Source organism: Entamoeba nuttalli (genome assembly GCF_000257125.1).
Source record: "Entamoeba nuttalli P19 unplaced genomic scaffold asmbl_10064, whole genome shotgun sequence".
Taxonomy (NCBI): Eukaryota; Evosea; order Mastigamoebida; family Endamoebidae; genus Entamoeba; species Entamoeba nuttalli.
Window position 1 is genome coordinate 17,495 of NW_008579983.1, and position 17,789 is coordinate 35,283.

At 27.0% G+C, this 17,789-nt stretch overlaps 7 protein-coding genes across 7 annotated transcripts; 2 read left to right on the forward strand and 5 right to left on the reverse strand.

Moving 5' to 3' along the window:
* Window positions 1-58: 58 nt before the first annotated feature.
* Window positions 59-8,023, reverse strand: ENU1_210530 (hypothetical protein; the record flags this gene model as incomplete). Its single annotated transcript, XM_008862370.1, has 1 exon — window positions 59-8,023. The coding sequence occupies one exon, from the start codon at window positions 8,021-8,023 to the stop codon at window positions 59-61; it is 7,965 nt and encodes a 2,654-aa protein (XP_008860592.1).
* Window positions 8,024-8,262: 239 nt separating this feature from the next.
* On the reverse strand, window positions 8,263-8,730 carry ENU1_210540 (hypothetical protein; the record flags this gene model as incomplete). The annotated part of the gene is made up of 1 exon (XM_008862371.1): window positions 8,263-8,730. One exon carries the CDS (start codon window positions 8,728-8,730, stop codon window positions 8,263-8,265), a length of 468 nt encoding a protein of 155 aa, XP_008860593.1.
* Window positions 8,731-9,246: 516 nt separating this feature from the next.
* Window positions 9,247-10,883, forward strand: ENU1_210550 (SH3 domain containing protein; the record flags this gene model as incomplete). The annotated part of the gene is made up of 2 exons (XM_008862372.1): window positions 9,247-9,454; window positions 9,508-10,883. 2 exons carry the CDS (start codon window positions 9,247-9,249, stop codon window positions 10,881-10,883), a joined length of 1,584 nt encoding a protein of 527 aa, XP_008860594.1.
* A 97-nt stretch (window positions 10,884-10,980) lies between these two features.
* Window positions 10,981-11,487, forward strand: ENU1_210560 (hypothetical protein; the record flags this gene model as incomplete). The annotated part of the gene is made up of 1 exon (XM_008862373.1): window positions 10,981-11,487. The coding sequence occupies one exon, from the start codon at window positions 10,981-10,983 to the stop codon at window positions 11,485-11,487; it is 507 nt and encodes a 168-aa protein (XP_008860595.1).
* Window positions 11,488-11,602: 115 nt separating this feature from the next.
* ENU1_210570 (SGS domain containing protein) lies at window positions 11,603-12,166 on the reverse strand (the record flags this gene model as incomplete). The annotated part of the gene is made up of 1 exon (XM_008862374.1): window positions 11,603-12,166. One exon carries the CDS (start codon window positions 12,164-12,166, stop codon window positions 11,603-11,605), a length of 564 nt encoding a protein of 187 aa, XP_008860596.1.
* Window positions 12,167-12,975: 809 nt separating this feature from the next.
* ENU1_210580 (hypothetical protein) lies at window positions 12,976-13,461 on the reverse strand (the record flags this gene model as incomplete). Its single annotated transcript, XM_008862375.1, has 1 exon — window positions 12,976-13,461. One exon carries the CDS (start codon window positions 13,459-13,461, stop codon window positions 12,976-12,978), a length of 486 nt encoding a protein of 161 aa, XP_008860597.1.
* A 186-nt stretch (window positions 13,462-13,647) lies between these two features.
* On the reverse strand, window positions 13,648-15,323 carry ENU1_210590 (diacylglycerol kinase, putative; the record flags this gene model as incomplete). The annotated part of the gene is made up of 2 exons (XM_008862376.1): window positions 13,648-15,033; window positions 15,078-15,323. The coding sequence occupies 2 exons, from the start codon at window positions 15,321-15,323 to the stop codon at window positions 13,648-13,650; spliced, it is 1,632 nt and encodes a 543-aa protein (XP_008860598.1).
* Window positions 15,324-17,789: the final 2,466 nt, after the last annotated feature.

The following is a 17,789-nucleotide window of genomic DNA, read 5'->3' on the forward strand; positions in this document are numbered from 1 at the left end:
TTGAGTTAAGGTAAATGAAATAAAAAATTAGAATTAAAAAGTTAAATAAAATTATTATTTAATCCACTTCTTGTTTTCTCTTCTCTAACAATCCTTTTCCTATTGTTAAATTGTTCACAAATAATAGGAAATATTTTTTAATTCTTGAAATTTCCTCAATACGTTCTGCTTCTGGATCTCCAAGGATAAATAAATCAACTGTTCTTTTTACTGACTTTTCAACTTTTGTTAACATATCATATAGTTCCAGATATTTTTTTATAGTAGTACAAACAGCCTCGTCTATGTCATCTATTAAAAACGCTTTTGCAACATCACATAGTTTCCATTTATCATCACACAATATATGGTATAATACTTTCTTAATTTCTTCTTGTATTTGAAAATCAAAAGTCTCATTATTCTTTTGTGACTCAAGAATATGGGCATTAAATTCTTCTAAATTATCAATAACTCTTGTTATATAGTCTATTGCTTTTTCTATTGGTGTTAATGTTATCATTTTCCTTTTTGTAACAGCAACCCTTCGTTTAGAGGATGGTAATTTCGATTGAGTGTTGAGAATTAATCGTGTCATACCGATTTGTAATAGTGGAGTGTTTTCTAATAAAAGTCCATTAACATCTCCAATATGAGATAGTGTTGAAAGAGAAGAGGATCCATCTAATTTATTTTCTCTTTGATTAGAATACAATACATCACATTCATAAACAAATTCACCAACAGGAGTGAAACGGACTGGTTGTTCTCTAATTACTTTATTGTTAGAATATATATATACTTGTTGAATTACTATTTTTTCACATGTTTCATCATTTGGTGATTCTACAATTTTAGCTCTTTGTGCAATTGGTGTTTTCTTAATATCTGTAACAAATTCATCATAATTAAGTAATGAAGAATAAATGTAATGACATGGTTTATTTTCTTCTTTCATTCCAGAATTTAATGCAAAATGGACATGATAAAAGTGTAATGGATGTCCTGATTTAGACATATTTTCACATACTTTTGTCAATGTTTCATGTACTTTAGCAAGTTCAATAATATTTGACGAACAGTCATAATATGGTAGTAAGAAGCAACACATCTGATGGGCAAACCATTGTTCACTTAATTTAAAATCTTCTACTGCTAGCCATGCATGTTTAATCATTGATTCAAATGAACAACTTGAATAACTTGCTACTAAAGAAATATCAGCACTTACAAGAACATCAGCAAATAAGTCTTCAATAACTGATATATCAAATAAATCTAAGTTTTCTGCTTGTTGTGAATCTCTAAGAATACAATAAATATAATTCATACACATAACTTCACAGATTCCAGCAACAACATGTCTGTTATACTTTCTATTTATTTCTGCAGATTGTTCGACCCATGTTAAGAATAACATTGGTGCATTAACATATTGTTTAGCATCTATGGCTAATAATTCAAGTAATTCATCAATATCTTTAATTTCTTCTTTACCACTTTTTTTGTCATATCTCCATAATTCTTCTTGTTTATTAAGAATATCTTGAGCTATTTTAATTGTTTTTGAAAACTCTTTATCGAATTTACGTGTTAAATATAAACTATTATCAATAATAGATGTAGTTCTAAAACAATTTGAGTTATCAAGGAATAACGAATACAAATCATTAATCATTTTATTATTTTTCTTTTTTTCTTCAAGGTCTTCTTCTGTTTTAATAATTTCATTGTTTTTGCCTTCTGCTTGTATAGTACCTGATAATCGTTTAAATTCTTTTATTTGTTTTTTTATTGAATTGATTGAAACAGGTAACTCAAATGGAACACAGTATTTAACAATTTCTGGTATATTTTGAACAGCAATACTATCAATACTATCTATAATTTGAGTTAATTGTTGAATATTATTTTCATTAACTTTTTTATTATAAGTTGACACTAATAATTTTAATGAATCAGAAAAAAGTTTTCTTTGTGTTTCAAATTCAGCTTCAACTTTCATTCGTTTATCATGACCTTCTTCATAAGAAGTGATCCAAGTAATACTTTTATTGAACTGACTTAAATTATTATCAGTACTTTTATTAACAATATGCTCATACCAATTCTTTCCAAATGGCTCAGGTTTAATCCCATGGTCTACTGAACAAATGGAATTTCCAGTAATATCAGTTATTTGGAATTCATTTATTTTAAAACAGCCATTCTTTTGAAGATCTGCCTTGAATTGAGAGAATAACAATTCTTTTTGTTGATTAATTTTATTATAATTTATAATAATTGAATTCATTTTATCAATACTATCATCTTCTATTTTAATTTTTTTCATTCGTTGAACAATGTCATCCATTAAAAACAAATACTCACTCCGCTCATCAATTTTAAGACTTTTTAAAAACATTGACATTTCAACCCATGCATAGGTTTTGAAGGATGCTCGTGCAAATTTTTCTTGTTGAATTTGATATTCTTCAGCAAGTTTTAATTCCTTTTTATTTGCTTCAATACGAAGCATGAGTGCTTCGATAATACAACTTAGTTCAAGCCCTTTCTTTAAAACACTTTCCCAATAAAAAAAGAATGATTCCCATGGTGCCATAAATCCAGAAAATTCCCCTTGTCTTTGACTTCTTCTTGTTCTTATATCTTTTGTTATTTCTTCTAAATTCTTTAATTCTAAGATTCTTGCTGAGAAGTATTTAACACTAACAGGACCATTAGATAAAGACTTACTTATTGCATTAATATTTGTTTTAATAATACGAGCATTTTCTGCATTTAAAGCGTCAATCTCAACTCGTTTTTGTTCATAATTTTTTCTAACTTCTATTATTTGTTGAATCTTTGATATCTGTTCTTCCAGTAACTCAATAACCATTTTAACCATTTTTTTCATCTCTTCAACTGAAATAGGGAATAGTGGATTAATTTCTCCTATTGCTGAACATATCTCATCGTATTGGTCCATTAGCTTTGTACTTTCTTCATTTGCCTGACATATAGAATTAGCTAGTCGTTGATGAATTGTTTTTAGTTCTTTGTCTTCCATTGGTTCTTCAAAATAACATTCAAGAAAACTGGTTTTTCTTGCCCAATTAAGTATTTCTTCTCCAAGTGCTTTTGCTTTGGTACAAATGGCATATCGTGTTTTTAATGAAGCTTGTACTTTTTGTGTTCCAATTTTTCTCATATTAAATTCATCGAAAAATGATTCGTATTCTTTTGATATTGATGTAATCAATTGAAGTGCTGAATCCTTTAATGAACCAGTAAACCTTCTTGTGCAAAACTGTGCCATTTTAGTTATTAATAACCTATCAAATGGAACGCTGTTGAACACATCAACATGATATTCAGTTAAGAAAGTAGTGTTATTAATTGATAATGTTGTTAAAACTTTGTCTTCAGCTTGGAACCCTTCTGATGCTATTTCAAGGCATCTCCTCAAAAACCCACAAACATCGTTGAAAGACCCAAGAGAAATTCCATTTGATAATTCTTGAGAACGAAGAATCCATATATAGTCATCATAAATATTTGAATTTGCCATTATAAGAGCATTTTTCAAAGCAATATCATTTGAATGAATGAATTGAGAACAAATTGCTGGCATTTCTGAAATTGATTTTTTTAATTTAGTGACATGATGAGAAGACCATTGTGCAACTAAACCTCCAAGATTAGAAGAAGTTAATGAAGTTTTATTGCTGAACACAAACTCTGATTTTAATGTTAAATAGATTAGTCTACTTGAAAATAGTCGTAATAATGTTTCTGAGCTATTTGCCATTTTAAGTAATGATTTTAGTATACACTGTGATAGTTCTTCTGATTTAATAATTAAAGGGAAATGAAGAATAATAATCATATAAAGGAAATCAACAATTGGAAGAATAACTATTCCATTTAGTGGTGTTTCAATAACAGCAGCATATAATAATTTTGACAGACCATTCTCAATATCACTATTAGTAATATCTCTTTGATTCATTAACATATCAATACAATCCATAATAGTTCTTAACACAGAACGTAACAAAAAGTGTTGGACAACTAACATTGCCATATTTTCTTTCCCAGAATGTTTTATATCTTCAGATGAAGTTGTATCACTTAGTTCACTTATTTCTGAATGATTTACACTTCCTGTTTTCTTTCTTCCTTTTCCAGTTACTACTTTATTAATACCAGCCACAACACTTTCTGCACCTCCAACCACTGACCTTCCAAGCCCTTCAGCACTTTCTGTAATTTTCATTGTAAAATTACCAATAAATTTTGTTGGTTTTTTAACTTTATTTTTTGAAGGTATATTGTCGTCAACTGAAATTTGATGAGAAGGTAATGAAGAAAGGTTATTTGGAGAACTTAATGTAGTGTCTAAGTTTGAATCAATTTCGTCAGTTTTTCCTATTGACCTTCTACATTTTTTAGGTATTTGACCTTTTAGACCAGAGTTATGAAAACAACGTTGTTCAGTTGATGTTGCTAATGTTCCTCTTCTCTTTACCCAACTACGATCCATTAATCCTAACTGTGATGTAAATTCATCAGAGACATCAACAAGAATAATTCTACTCTGAAAAAGAGGGATATTTGCTGTTGTTATTTGAGAATCTTTTAAAATTGTATCAATTAACTGTAAACGAGCAGAATCATATTCTACGTTAATATTAAATTTCTTTGAGGTAATTAATGAAGTAAATCGTATTGCATTTGTTAAATGAAACAATAAGTCACAAACACGGGTTGATACTTCTTTTTGGAAATAAAGTAATAAGGTTTCTTTATCAATATTTTTTAATACCCAAATTAGTGATGTATAAAATACTTTCCAAACAAATACCTCTTTAAAGTCTTCATTATTCCATTTTGACTGGTCTTTAATAAATAACCCATAAGGGACATTGAAATTATTCTCAAAATATGATTTTTCTTCAATAGCGTATGATATTAATGGAAACATTAAAGCTGCTATTTGTGATTTAAGTGTTTCGTAATGTTTAAAAGTATCATATTTTTCAGTCATAGATCCGATAGAGAGAATTGCCATTTTTGAGATAGTAAATTTTAATGACTTTGTATGATTGTCCTGGTCTTTATCAGTTTCTTGTATGTCTTTTACAATTAATTTCATGTACTGACGAATCAATAACCCATGGAAGAAATGTTCTCTTTCCATAATATCAGGAAGTTCTGCTGTTTCCTTAAATACCAATGGCTTAGGACAATCCTTTTCATATAAATAATCAAAGTCTCTTAAAATATTTAAGAAGTCAAATCGAAGAAGATAAGGTAAATTGACAAATCCTTTATTATCTAATCCTGTTGAAATGATTGGTAAAGAAACAACATTTAAATACTTTTCAATAACTTCAGCAACTTTACCTAATCTCCATAAATACAACATTGACCTCATAAATTCAGCAAAATAAATATTTGCATGTACAAGAGATATTAAGTGCGGAGTTATTCTGTGTTGATTTAGTACCATCCATCCTCCAAAAACATTTGCAATTACATATAAATTTTCTTCTAATTGTGTTACAGAAATTCCTGAATAAATAACACTTTCTTTAAGACTAGCAGCTCTTTTTGTTTGTAAATATGCAACGATAGATTTTTCTACTAATCCTAAGAAGAACCAAAACAAATCAAAAATTTTATGAGAATCATTAAATGACTGTAAAACATTAATGATAACTGTTAAGACATAGTTAGCAAATTCTAATGGTTCGATGATTAATGGGTTGAAAGTAGTAATAAACTTTTGTAATACGATTGGTTTTGTTGTTGGATAATCAACCGGACAAACGTAATCTAAGAAATTAATCAAATCCATAACTTTTTTAACATCAACTGCAATTGATTTGATGTTTTGAAGTTCTTTTTGAAGAATTGGTGCGAAATACTCTATTAAAGTAGCACGTGGAATATTCATTAAATTACAAACATTATCACATCCTTTTGTTGCAAAATAATCAAAAAGTTCAATATGTGACGCATAACCAGTTGCTAAAGATTTAATAGTAACAGTTAATGAACTTCCTCGATCAACCAAATCAAGAGTTGTTGGTAATTTTATTTGTGGAAGAGTGCTTCCTAATTTAAGAGAAACAGTTTTATTTCCAATTGGCTTTTTATTGTCGTATAATGGAAGAATGGCAAATCTTTGTTTTTCAATGATGTTTGGTGAATTAACACAATACTCAGTAACTGTAAACAAAATGTAATATGACTTTTCAATTGGTGTTGGAAGTTTAATTTTTATTTCATCATCCATCTGTACTGTTTTAAGAGAAGAATAACTTGAAGAAATAAATTCATTTTGAAGAGACTCTTTAAATGTAGGTGGATAAAATACTTTAAGTACTTGAGAAGAGTCTTGGGCATTGAGTAATTTTGCAGTAACATTAAAAAATTCATGTCTCTTATCTTTACCTAAATTAATTTCATCTAAATAAATAAAAAGAGAATCAAAATACATATCATTAACAGTTTTAGCTTTTTCTCTTTTTTCTAGATATTCTAATGAATAAATATTTTCATCTCCCATTACCATTGTTTGATTTCTACAACAGTCAAATACTTTATATGATGCATTCCATTCTTTAGATAACTTCATTACTGTACATTTAAAACTACCCAAAATAATTGGACTTATTCCAAACATACCAAGTACTGTTGTCCCTACACCATTTTGTGGGTTACATTGTTTCATTCGTGTTTGCCAATTATCTCCCATTACTAATTCTCCAGCGAATGTGAATGCTTTAGGGTCAGAATGATTGTCTTTTGCTACTCCAATGCATATAATTTCTGGTTTCTTGATATAACGAATATCTTCATTTTTCTTCGACTTAATAGATATTGTACTTGATGATTTAATTGGAACTGGTGGTTCACTAAATCTACCAATTGGTTGAGATCCAATAAGTGTTGATTCAGATGTTCTTGTAGTAGAAGGAGGACGAGACAATATCTCTGATTGAATTATATTTTGTTTATTTTGTCTGTTTTTTAAAAATGTTCCGTCGTACTGTTTTTTAGCATATTCAAACAACGAATCACTTTCTCTTGCAATACGAATAACCATAAAAGCATTTTTCATTAATTCTGACGTACATTCAAAAAGAACAAAACCATGTTGGAGTTCTCTATCTACACGATAAATACCACATGTTTCAGTAATTTTAGTTTCTGTTGATTTATCATAAAAAAAGAATTGGATTAATAGGTTTTCATTATTATCTTCTTCAAATGAAATAGAGTTTATTTCAATTTTGTATGTGATTAATTCTGACTTTTCATCTTTCTTTGATACTGGAAGATATGCAATAGAATCGTCAGGTGATAAAAATTCAAAAATACTTTTATCAAGTGATCGTAAAGTATATTGTTGATATAACGGTGTAAAATATAAAAATTTTGGTTCCGTTAGTGTTGATTTTCCAAGAGCCTCTTGACTATCACTAAACTCTTTCATTAATGACTTAAAACAATCAGATTGAAAATAAGGAGAAGGAACGGACAATTGGTCTAATGGTTTAAGATAATTTGTCATTACAATGGAAGAATCTGAAAAAGGTCTACTAACAGATGCTTGGAAAGTATATCCAGAAATTTTATTACCTGATTGAATTGATGTTAATAAACGAGGTTCATTTCGAAGTTTTGGAAAATCAAGAAGAAAGCCATGTTTTTCATATTCTCGTTCTTGATTATATACTCCTAATTTTTCAACTTCTGTGAAGCCATATGATGTTCTCAACTCTTCTTGTGTTTTTTTGATATAGTTATCAACAACAGGAAAATCTTCTTTATGAACATGAACTTTATCACTACCAATAACTTTGTCATTAATAATTTGTTTTACAACATAATCAGGAAGGTCAAGTTTATATTTATCACGTATGTACTGTTTGAGTTGATATGAATCTAAGTAATTTACACCTTCATAATCATATTCATTAAATGTACAACTAATACTTGCCTCGTTTTTTTGTTTTTTCCTTCCTTTAGAATTAGGAGTAGAACTCATTCAATTTATCATTTTTTAGTTTTTTATTTTTTGTTATTTTCATTTTTTTTTTATTTTTTATTCAATGTTATAAAATTTATGTTTTATATTTTTTTTTTTTGATGACAAATTAAAATTAGTTTTTCAACGACTGAAAGAAAAAACAAGCCTGACTTCATGAAAAGTCAATGAAACCTGCTTTATTCGAATATTAAAGTAAAAACCATACAAACAAAAAAAAACAACAAAGTGAAGTTTAATTAAAGGAGAGCAGCTTTAAGAGCTTTTTTGACAGCTTTCTTAACGGCTTTCTTAGAAGACATTTTGAGAGTTGATGTAAGAAGATCATCAACAGGATTAAATCTTTGTTCAAGATGTACTTCTCTAATAAGTCTTTCTTTATACTCAGCTGGGAATTTATTGAGGATCTTTTTCATAACGCCTATAATTCTTGTTTTTCTAGCATGTAATGAGACTATTTGTGATTTCATTTCACTCATCTTTTCAGCGATCTCACTTTTAGCTGATGGAAGAGCATTTTCATAATCAAGTTGGGCATGGTCAATTTTGTCGTGAATTTGTCTTTCAACGTCAAGTATCTCTTCGTATTTAGTATCAAGTAGAGAGAGTTGTTGTTTGGCTTCGTATAAACCTTTAACCCAATTTCCACTTACTGAAACATCAGCACTGACACATAAAGCAATAAGGACAATAATGAAGGCTTTCATATAGAGTAAGATAATATGTATAAATTTGAAGTTTTTTCCTAATAAATTTTGTTATGTTGTGTTAATTTCACAAAATGTTAATTATTTTATAATATTTTTATTATTTATAAAGAATTTCTAATTTGACTTTTAGACTTATCTAATTTATCTAATTGCCTTAAAAATAATCTTCCTATCCCATTTTTTTCTTTTTTTTGTCATTTATATTTTTTAAAAATTTTATAAAAACGATAAAGCAAAAAAAGAAACTGAACTGTAAAAAACGAATTTCAATGAAAGTTATTACCAAATTTAACTATGATACTGAAAATGATTATAATCTTTCTTTTCAGGAAGGAGAAGAGATTGAAGTTCTAGAAATGAACTCAGACGGACTTTGGAAAGGAAGACTAAATGAAAAAATTGGTATGTTTCATATTTCAATGGTTCGTTTTATTGATCCACCTTTATATCTGTTTGTTATCTATAAGTGTATTTCTTTCAAACATGTCTTTAATTTATTACAGGGCCCATGTTATGCAAGACTTTTTATGGGATAATGATGAGTGTATTGCTGCATATGAAAGGGATGTTGTTCTAGTTTTAAAAGAAGAAGACAACGAATGGAGTTTATGTAAAAAAGGATATAATACTGGTTATTTACCAACAAAAATATTAAAGAAAATAGAGTATGATATAACACTACGACATAATAAACAAATGAACAGAATGACAATGGGAATAAGTTTGTATTTTATGTTTTAATTTAATTTAAAAAACAACACAATAATAAAATAGTTCCTCAACCAACTATTTTACCATGTAGATGTATTTCACGATATGATTTTATTGCAACTTCAGATAAAGAAGTTTCATTTTGTGAAGGTGATGAAATGATTGCATTATCTAGTGATTTAAAATGGGTTTATGTTCAACATCCAGAAAATGGATTTGGATATATTCCTACTAACTATGTGATATTTGAAAAAGAAATTTATAATGATATAGTTAACAGGTATGGGTTAGTTATATTTGATTATAATGGAGATTCTAGATTCCACTTAAATGCAATTGCTGGAGATCTTGTTTATGTTGAAGAAGTTATAGGGTCATGGGCTATTTGTAAAGTTGGAGATAAAAAATATATTATGCCTTATTGTTATATTAAAATTTTGGAAGATTATGACCAGAAGACGTCTGAAGAAAGTGCATTTGTATTATCTACTTTTATATCAGAAGGAGATAATGAATTAAATATTGTCAGAAATGAATTTGTAACGATTTTATTAAATGGAGAAAAATGGAGTCTTGTGAGGAAAGGAAATAATGTTGGGTATGTCCCAAGTTCATTTTTAAGTACTATCCATGATGGAGAAAACTATGCATTAATATCAGAAAATGTGATTTCATTAGATGATAACAAGGTTCATGTTAAGCAATATGATATTTGGAAAGTTCTATCAAAAGAGGATAATAATGTAAAATTAATTCGAGGTGGTATTGAAATAATAGTTCCATTAGCACAATGTGATATTAGAAAATTTGAGAAAACGATTAAGAGAGAATATGAAGAGGGAAAAAAAAGAATTGAAGAAACTATGTTAATAAAAGAAAAAGAAATTATGAAGAGAGATGAAGAAGAAAGAGAACAACGAGAAGTTCGATATAAAGAAAAGAAACAAACTGAACAAAAAGAATTTATTAGACAAACAATGAGAATGAAAAAATCAAAAACTTCTAATAAGATAAACGGAGATGATTTCTTAAAAGAATTAGAAAAGAAAAAAATGTTATATGAATCTTCAGAAAATACTGACATAGCTTTATCTTCTTTTAATGCTCCTTTAAAGAAAACAATGACATTCACAAAACCAACACAACGAGGAAATGTCAATTTCTTAAATCGACAACATAAAACAACATCTGTTCATCATGAAGAAAAAGAAGAGCCTAAAGACGAACCTAAAAATGAAGAGTCAATTAAAATAAATAAAAGTGTTTTTGAAGGACTTATTGAAGAAAATAAACAATTGAAACAACAAATTGAAATGATCGATACTTCTCAAAAGGATTTATTACAAATTATTTTTGATTTGAAAGATGAACTTAAAAAAATAAAAGAAGAATTACTTTTAAATTGTCAGGTATCACAAGAATTGGAAGAGGAAAAATAAGAAATTGAGTCATTGAAGAAAATAAAGTAATATCAATAATTAGAACTTTTGAGATAAAATTAATTTTTCTTTTTTAAGGAGAAGAACTTAAAAAGAAATGCAATCACGTTATAAGATACAACCACTTCCTACTTTTATTATCGAAGTAACTCTTGATGAACTTTTTAGTGATAGTATTACAAAAACAATAGAGTATAATTCATGTCATGTAGATATAAATATTTCAAACCCAAAAAATTATCTTGAAGGGTTTTCTATTTGTTTTGCTTCAAATGTTCTTTTCATTATTATGGAATTAAAAGACAATATTTTTAAGTTAAAAGGAAATGAACTCCATGGGTCTTGTACCTCAGATCAATCAATAATAATTAATGGCAAAAAAATTGAATTTGACTTTGATAAAAAAACTGGTATATGTCATAAAGTATTTGATAATATTACAATGTCCCTTCATCTAAAAGATACTCCTAAGAGTATAAATGAAGAAGAAAAAGAAGCACCGAAAAAAGAAATGTCAACATTAAATTCATTAAAGAAATTTCACAAATTACTTTGTCAAAAAGAATATTATTTAAACGAATTAGAACACGCTTTATATAACTAAACTAATCAAATAAGTTAATTTTCTTCTATTCTCTGTAACAAAAAAATCTCTTAATTTGTTTATTTTATTTAATGAAATAATAACTTAATTAATTCAAGTAGCAAAATGAAAGAAATTAATCTTCTCCCCATTTTTTCATAATAGCTCCTTCAGGAGCAGAACCTTCAACCTTTTTCTTTCCAACTTCTTCCCAATTCATATTAAGACATGTTCCTCCAGACTCTAAAAATGATTTATTCATGGCCCTTCGTTGGTCATCAGTAGCATTAGCATATAATTGTTGGAACATAGCATTAGGTCCTCCTTCTTTTTCATCATCTTTCAATTCAGTTTCAAGTTCTTTATCCACTGAATTCCAATCTTTTCTAAAGATATTTGTAGCAGATTGTTGATGATGGTTTTGTTGAGTTTTTGTAAGGTTTTCCCATTGACTAGCATCACTCTTCTTTAATTTAATTTCAATCTTAACAGCTCCAACTCTATAAGTAGATTGATCAATAATATAACTTCCATATAAATGATCAATAATTTGAGTTAATATCTCTTCACCTTTCTTTACTTCAATTGTGACTTGTTCATCTTCAAATGTAATTGTTACATTTTCTTTTGGAACATTTTTTTCAAACACATCAATTACAACATAATCCTTCAATTGATACCAATCGTATCGAAGTGACATTACTTATTAGTTCTTTGCTTGGACTTTTTCTTAGAAATATAACGTGGCAATGATTTGGACAAAACACATCAACACTTCATCTTTCATTCTCTTCTAAAATTTGTTTTTCTCAAAAATGTGTTATTAGATACAACCAAACGAAACTTTGATAAGATGAATCTTTAAAAAGAAGATGATGAACGAAACTTATGTTAATGTTAATTATTCTTCTTCTATTAATGAAGAAAAATGGAAACAACTAGAAAAAGAAAATGATGAAATGATGACCTATTTTTTTATGAGTCAAAAAAGATTAAAAACAACAATACATCCTCCTATTGATATTCTAATTCATAACCTTTTTTCTGATCCTCCTATTATTACAACTCGTGATAAATGTAAAAAATTTATTCATAAACATCTTGTTCATTCAAAATTTATCTCCAAAATACGTTCTTTTTCACATAGGACTATTTATTATTGTCAAATACTCTTTGTGATTGGTATGTTAATTATTATTATTGTTTTTGGTTATTCTTTTTTATTTTCTTCAGTTTCTTTTTTTGTTATTAGTTTATCAATTCCTCAACTCTAATGAAGAAGTAGAGCCTATTGAAGAAACTGAAATAATCACTTCTCAATATGAAGAAAATCGAATTAAATGATTTTTTTTTTATTACTTCATCAATTCCTCATTATAAAAATATCAATTGTTTTTTTTTCCCGTATAATGATTTATTTTCACAAAAAAAATATAAGTACAATAATTCTTCATTTATTAATTCATAAAAAGTATTTGATTTACAACTATGGTTAATTAATTTACAATTTCATTTCCATTGAACAAAAAGAAAACGTTCAAGCTCTGCATCTAGTGAATATTGATTTGACTCATATGCAATATTAGGACCTATATTTCCTTCTCCATCTATCTTTAATTCAAATGAAGATGAAGAAAAATTAAAAAGGAGTCTATTTTGGAGGGGGTTTATATTTAAATTAAAGTCTTTTGTTACTACTAATTTTCCTGTTGGTAAAACATGAAAGAAGAAAGAAGATTTGTCACTTGTCAATGTCCATAAAAATTTCATGTTTTGTACATCCATTTGGCCTGTAGTGAATACTCCAAATACATGTGAGCTAACAGAAATAAGAGCCATAACTCCTTTCATTCCACGAATTTTTGATTCTATACAACGCTCTGTAATTTCATCAACTTCACTATCAAATAAAATACTTCCCATAGTCATTTTTGTTGTATTTTTTAAATCATTTAGAACATTATATTGTATTGGAGTTGCAAATATACTTCCCATGATAATTGAATATATCTATTTTATAGATTTAAGTTTAAGTAGTTTCCACTCAATTTTCATTCCTCAAAGCGACAAACAAATCCAATTTTCACTCTTTACTACTCCCTAAAGTCACTTGCTTTTGTCCCATTTTCACTTTTCATTAGAAATTTGAAAAACTTAAATATTAAAAAAAAAGAATAAAAATTAGTAATGAGATGATACAAATGTATTATGAGATTCACAATAAAAATGTAATACGCTATTCTGTAAAAGAAATGGCTCTCCATCTGTTTGAAGTGGTAACACAAAATTTGGTTTTAATGTAATTATTATTTCTTTTCCTTGTGCTAAGGGTGTTGGTGTTGAAACTCCAATAGAAACTGATCCTAACTCAGCAATATTCCGAATATACATTATTTCTAATATTCCATCATCCATTCTTTGTTCTTTAAATCCTACAGGATTTTTCCATAATGTTTGTCCACCATAACATGTTAATGTTGTTTGAAATATTAAACAATCCATTGGAGGTAAATCAATTTCTTCTCCATCAACTTCAACAATGATTTTATTGTGAATATTTTTACATGAATCATCTAGTAATGCAGTTACACTCATAGCATATTTACATTTATTGATAAATCTTCCGCATGGTCCAATTTCTCGTTTTTCAGAAAATGATTGTGCAACAGCAGCATCAATTCCAATACTTAAATAATTGGTAAAATGTCTAAATTCAAAAAAAGTGGAATCTCCTGGATATGTCGCTTTTGTTACTTTCCATCTATCAATTTGTATTCTATAATCTTTCATTCTTCTCATTAATAAATCAATTGGATTTGCTTCAAATTCAGCGAGTGTTGTTGATGGACTATAACCTAGACTTAAAGATAAATCATTTCCAGTCCCATAAGGCAAAAGAAGGTATGTTACAAAAGGTCCAAATTGATCAAGACATGACTCAACACTCCCATCTCCTCCACAAATTACAATAATCGGTTTTTTCTCTTTTGAATACCAATCATTGTTTTGAGATATTGTTGATGCTTTTATTGTTAATTCTTCAATGTTAATAAATTGCATTGGATGAAAATAACTTCCTAATAAAGAAATTACTTCTTTTGAACGTTTTCCACCACTAAGCTCATTTATTATAAAAAACATAGGCTGTTCCAAAGGCCCTTTCATTAAGTACCGGTTTTTGAAAATAACTTCACAAGGATGAATAAGGTATGGTGCAAGTTTCCCACAATCACATCTACGTTCTAAGTTGTCACAACAACATTTTTCATGAATAGACTCTTTACAATAAATACAATGAAAAGAATTTCCATCGTCTTGACAAATTTCTTTTTTACATACTACACAAACCCCTTCTCCTTCATTTATAAAATAATGTGTTCGTTCACTACTTTTTATCATAAGTTGTCGGCAACAATTTAATAATTTTGGTTGGCATGCACTGTGGACAAGAAGAGAACACCAGATACATCTACATATAGCTCCTCCACTCTTTCCACACACAACACAATTTCCACCTAAATAAGAAGGTTCAAATGAGTGTTGATAATCATCTTGAATATTTTTATTCTACAAATAAGTACTTCTTTGTGATAACATAAAATGATACAAACATAACAGTTAGAAACAACATTATCTTGACAAAATTCATGACAATATCTATTACAGTCATCACATTTTAACACATTTTTCCCATTACAACTCATTCCACATACAAAACATTTTACATTTTGAGGTGTTTGAATTATTTCAAAACGATGATAGATTCGTTTGAAATTCATCATCTCTAAATAAGACATTTCTTTGGGTAATTGTTCTAGTGAAGTTATGATACTACTGGAATCCTCACTACTTTCCATGGTTTAATGAAAAATGATTAGATGAGTTTTTATATACTACAAAAACGAAAAGTTGTTAAATAACAAAATTAAATATTTCAATTCTTAGTTAATTATTGATTAATTGAACTAAATAACTAACTCACTCATTAAATAGAATATAACCTTAAAAAATCATCCAATTTAATTAAGGTTGTATGGCACATGCCTTTCTATAGAATTAAAAAAATATATATTTATATGAAACGTCAGTATTATTAAAAAATTTGCCACTTTTTAAATAAAATCTTTTTTACTCTTCTTTCAGATGGGTTTGTCATCTGCTGTTACATTCAATACTCAAATTAAATTACAATATAATGTCATTGGTACTTTTTGATAGATTGGGTGATTTTATTTAAAACAATGAATAACTCTTCACATTGACTTTGAAGAGTGATAAGTAACTTCTATAAATATATGATGTTATAAATAACATTTTTTCATAAAAGATAATAAATCAAACAGAAAGAATCTCAGAATAATAAAAGTGATAATAACCAATAAAAATACAAAAGAAAATGGAAGTGCTTTGTTTGGTTGAGCTACATGAATTATGCATTTGAAAGGTAATGGGTAGTTGTTAGTTTTTATCAATTTGGAAAGAAAGATATCAAAAGTTGTGTTTGAGGTTGAGGAGATTGGGAAATATTTGTAAAAGATTCTGTCAACTCACAACTCATTTGAGATGTTTGGTGTAGATTGAGTTATTATTAATGAATCAAGACGTTATGCTGATATCACAATAGTTGTTAATACATTTATTGATAGAACAGTATCATTAGATAACAATAAAAGGAAGGTAAATAATAAGTTAGCGTCTAGTTGGTGTGCTAAGAAGATAGGTTTATTTATGATTGCTAATTGTTTTAGAATCTAAAGAAGGTATCAACAGAGAGCGTATAGCTTTAAGAGACTGTTAAGACGATGAATTTTGCTTATATTAATCATTTTTTTGTTATTCATTTCTTCCATTGTTATTTATTCAATTTTAGTAAAAAAATCATGTATTTCATTGTATTATTTGGTTTTTCTCTATTCTTTCTTCATTTTTTTCACAGTTTCTCTTCTTTTTACTATATTTTTATTTTATTATATTATTTTGAGTATAGCATATATTCTTTCTTCCTTTTTAGTTTTTCAATATTATATTCTTTGTTTTTTATTTCATCTCTTTCATATCATGCATTTATGAACACTTTTAATATTTTATTAATACAATCATTTCATATATAATTTCGTTGTGTATTATTTGTGAAGTTATTCTATTGTTATTTAGTACTTTATTTTTGTGTTGAATAAAATATGATAAATAAATATAAGTCAATATTACTATATCAATTTGGTACATTCACATATTGTAAAAAAAAATAAACATAATAAGAAGTGAAATATTATATATATTTAAATGAATAAAAATAAATGAAAATGAATAAAATTATTATTTGTTATCTTATCAAAATGTCATTGTTTTATTTCATATTTATTATCATTATTTATCATTATAATTTAAATTGATTAATATTGTTAATTATCATTAAAATAAATAGAATAATGAATCCAATTAAATTTATATTGATTCTTCATTGTTATTCAGTGTTTCTCTTATTAATGAAATAGTTAAAATATAATATAACTATAGAATTAAAAAAAAGAAACAGAAAATATTATTTAAAATATTTTTATTTAGATGTATTTATAGAATAATAATGATAAATAAAACAAAAATAAGTAAAAAATAACCTCCAAAAAATTCTATAAAGTTCTAAAATAGCTAAGAAAAATCAAAAATAAACAAGGGAAAATTCAAGTACGAAAAACACAAAATAAAGAATATAGTGATGATTTAAAAACAAATGTAATAAGGTATTTCTCCTTCAATTTGGAAGTAAAACTAATACTATTTACCAGTTTATAGCAAATAACGAACTAAGATCATATCCAATGTTTCTAGTACTGTTTTGAATATTTGTTATGATGTAAAAACTAACAATAAAGAGTTAAAAAAGATTATGTGACTCCAAAGAGAGAATTGTGTGTATAACCTTAAGTTTTTTTTAGTATAATACTATAATAAGAAGGTAATTATTCTAACTTTCTGCATATCGTTGTTGATTTATTAATAATACATTATTATTTATGTTATTAAAAATATATAATCCATACTTTCATGCATTTGAATAAAATAGTAATTAATTTTTTACTATTTATCAATTGAAACAAATAACCGTTCATTGTTGTGCAGTTATTAAATTAATTTTCTGTTTTACAACACCCCTTTGTTCAATTAAGGAATAAACCTTTATATACAAACTAATAGAAATTGAACTAACTCAGTTTATTAAAAACTAAATGAAATGTTAGTAATAAATACGAAGAATTATCTTGCGAATAAAGTGTATAACACAAGTACAGAAATTCATTACAATTAATTTTCATTTGAATTTT